Here is a 3,341-nt window from a genome sequence, read left to right on the forward strand (position 1 = left end):
TGCTTATTTTAAAAATTTTCCAATTAAAAACTTAATTCTTTTTTAAAAAATTACTAAAAGACTCATGTTAAAAGGCCCTTTAACTAACTCACTAACATCTAATCCATCTTTGACACATACTGACATCTATGTTCATCAGTTTCATAAGTTCATGGTAGGATATAACTCCAAAATATAGACAGATCCAAAACTCAAGTGGGTCATAATAGAGATATACAAGCGCCCACTTTTGATACCTTTATGATACACGCCATCATCTCATTAAGAAGATTATCCCTATATAAGGATAAAGAAGTTATCATTTGAAAATTCTAGATCCTTAATGTATGCGCTGAATCCCGTTATTTCCTGCAAGAGTTTTGGACCTGCCGGACAAAGTAGATATGTCAAGAACATTGCAGTGAGGTTCACTAAACTTTAGCTTTATCAAAGTTTAATTAGAGAAAAGAAGTGAAAATTATATTCAATAATGAAAATTTTAATTTATGAGTTGTTAAAAAGGCTCTTTTGGCTAACTAGCCGTTCGGCAAAAACCAAAGTAGTTTAACAAAAGCTCTTGTCCTTTTCTATATAATTGACGGTGGGCGTTTGAAAAATTCCCTCCCAAAGAGTATATGCTTTGTAGGCGAGAAGCAGATTAGGTATTCTATATGAAACAATGATGTTATGTATTCTATATCTACAGTCCATCCGTTTTGCCAGATTGAGCCAAAAAAAAAGATCCAAATCCCAGGTGGACCATACCATATGAAACAATGATGATTGACAATTAGTGAGCTGATAAACATCACCCAAACAATGGTGATTGAGGATCAAACTAATATTTATTTTTTTCTTGATGGGAAATCAGCATCACCCAAATATTACAACAAGCCCTAAGAAGTTTTTTTTTTTTAAATGGTAGGGCATTTAATTAGCACTGTTTCCTATAGCATGGATATAGAATAAATACATCAAGGTGGGCCCCATGGCAAGGCCACCGTCTTGGGTGAGGCCGGGGCAGTACCTAATTGGTGCCCTTTAGGTCTCCTGTGGTGAGTTTAAAGATTTTAAGGCATGATTTACACTATTCCTAGTGATGAGGCCCACCAAAATCTTGGATCCAACTTTATCTCTATGATCAATGGAGGAAATGCGGTAGCACAGCTGACGAAGGGAGTGGATCTGATGCATGTTCCTATTGTGTAATTATGGCTGCCGAGTAGTTAGACTAGCACAGTCCATGGTCTAAAAGGTTAATAGTGACTGCTCTCCTTTCTTTCCTTGATGGATCCATCAAGGACATTACAGACGTAGACCATTCACTGAGGTCCATCAGATAGTCCATGTAGCTCATTAATAACGTGCATGTGTAGCGGTTCGTGGCTGAGTATAATCTAATAATTCAAATATCTAGAGTAATCCAATTACTGTTACTACGACTCTGCATCCTTCAAAAGTAGAGTCAAAACGCGACAATATTCAGAAAAAAAAAAAAAAGGTGGGCGGTATCATAATATTCTAATAGAGATGGTAACAACTCTGCCTACAAACCATTCGACAAAAGTCTTCTTCCGGCTAAGTTCTAACATTCAACGGTTAGAAAAGATCAAAGAAAGAAGAAAAAGCTTAGGCCAATGACATTAATGCAGAGAATCACGTGGGCATTCAGATTCCAGTAGATCCAAAACCTCCATTTCCTCTCACAGTAGAATCCAGATCATCCACCTCGAGTACCTCCGGCGTCATGATCATTTCAATGATTAATTGAGCAATCCGATCTCCAGGTTTCACTTCGAAATCCACATCCGAATGATTGAACAAAATGACCCCAACAGGACCTCTGTAATCAGCATCGATTACACCAGCAGCCACATCAATTGAATTCTTCCAAGCGAGACCAGATCGCGGTGCTGCAAAGAGAACAGAAACCCTTTTCAACATGAAAGTAATAAGAGAAATTCAATATAACAAGGTAAATGAAAAACCCATTTCAGGAATTGGAAGAAAACCCAAAAGAGAAAATATCCTCATCAAGTAGCTAAAAAAATCCCAAAAAAACAATATGGAAAATCTTGAAAAGCCCATTTGAAAGACAAATAAAGAAGAAAAGGATTTAAAAAAAGAAAAAAACCAATAAAAATTTACCTATACGAGCGTAGGTTCCTTCAGGTATGCTAATGCTCAAATCCGTAGGAACAAGAGCTTTTCCTCGAGCCAGAACAGTTGAAACAGCCGCACTAAAAAAAAAACAGAGAGACTTGACTGAGGAAATCCAAGATGGGTAGAAATGGAAAAGAGAAATAGGAGTATATATACCTGGAGAGATCATATCCAGCTGAGAGGAGGGAAGCTCTGGATGGGAGAACGGCGTTTTCAGAGAGCTTTTTCACCCTAAGAAGAGGGAGGATGTTGGTAGAGCCATTGGAAGCAACGCCGTTTAGGTAAAGGTTTCGCTTCTTTGGTGACGGCTCTTTAATTTCAGGGCTGTGATTTTGGGCGTTTTCTCCTCTGGCCATTCTTGTTGTGGGAATGCAGACTATTGAGCGAAAGGAGTGGCCTTTGGGTTTTAAAAGAAGAAAACCCGGGCACTGAAAATATTTTTCGCGCCATTGAAAATATTTGCATTCCAGATGCGCGGGTTTCCTTCTTTTTAAACCCAAAGGCCACTCTTTAAAACGCCCAAAATCACAGCCCTGAAATTTAATATTTGTGACTTCGAGGAATGAAGTTAATAACGGTATGGATGGCATGTAAACATAACTGTCGAACCCAAGTAGGTTTCAACGGTTGGAATTTCCCTAACCACATTTTCCTTTAGTACGGCCCACTTGAACTTTGGATACGGTTCATTTTTAGTATCATGTCCTGAAATTAACTCAAAAAACGGATGGAAGGTGAGGATTTCTCACAAACATCACCGTGGCCCCACCTGGTTCCCAGCGCAGGAACTTCCTGCGGCAGGCTTTCGCAGAAATCCGCGTCCCACTTCGAGCGCAATCGCGGAGGACGCGGATTGCGTACTGACAGCGTCAGTAGCAATGTGGCTACTGACAATACTTTGTGGGCCTCGCATGGTGTATTTGTGTTTTATCCAAGCCATTTATATATTTTTACAGATTATTATAGAGCATTATATGAAAAATGAGAGATATTAATATCTCCAGAGGACCACACTACAAGAAAACAGTGGAGATTGAGTGCTCACCATTAAAAACTTTCTAGGGCTCACTGTAATGTTTATTTGTCATCCAACCCATTGATTAGGTCACTCACACATGGTAAAAGAGAAAAAACAAATATAATCTTAATTTAAAACTTTTGTGGCCTTTAAGAAGTTTTTAATGGTAAGTGTTCAATCA

At 38.5% G+C, this 3,341-nt stretch overlaps 1 protein-coding gene across 1 annotated transcript; it reads right to left on the bottom strand.

Moving 5' to 3' along the window:
- Positions 1–1,487: 1,487 nt before the first annotated feature.
- Positions 1,488–2,525, bottom strand: LOC131228715 (deoxyuridine 5'-triphosphate nucleotidohydrolase-like). Its single transcript, XM_058224562.1, has 3 exons — positions 2,299–2,525; positions 2,128–2,219; positions 1,488–1,892 (listed from the first exon to the last, which is right to left on the bottom strand). The coding sequence occupies exons 1-3, from the start codon at positions 2,496–2,498 to the stop codon at positions 1,648–1,650; spliced, it is 537 nt and encodes a 178-aa protein (XP_058080545.1). The 5' UTR covers positions 2,499–2,525; the 3' UTR covers positions 1,488–1,647.
- Between the last annotated feature and the right edge of the window lie 816 nt (positions 2,526–3,341).

Source organism: Magnolia sinica, chromosome 16 (genome assembly GCF_029962835.1).
Source record: "Magnolia sinica isolate HGM2019 chromosome 16, MsV1, whole genome shotgun sequence".
Classification (NCBI taxonomy): domain Eukaryota; kingdom Viridiplantae; phylum Streptophyta; class Magnoliopsida; order Magnoliales; family Magnoliaceae; genus Magnolia; species Magnolia sinica.

What these genes read in the sequence shown, in the direction of transcription:
- LOC131228715 (XM_058224562.1), bottom strand. Translation starts at nt 2,498, where the DNA reads ATGGCCAGAGGAGAAAACGCCCAAAATCACAGCCCTGAAATTAAAGAG. An exon ending in GCTGGATATGATCTCTCCAG is followed by an intron (nt 2,220 to 2,298) that starts GTATATATACTC and finishes TTTTTTTTTTAG; the next exon opens with TGCGGCTGTTTCAACTGTTC. An exon ending in AGGAACCTACGCTCGTATAG is followed by an intron (nt 1,893 to 2,127) that starts GTAAATTTTTAT and finishes TTCTCTTTGCAG; the next exon opens with CACCGCGATCTGGTCTCGCT.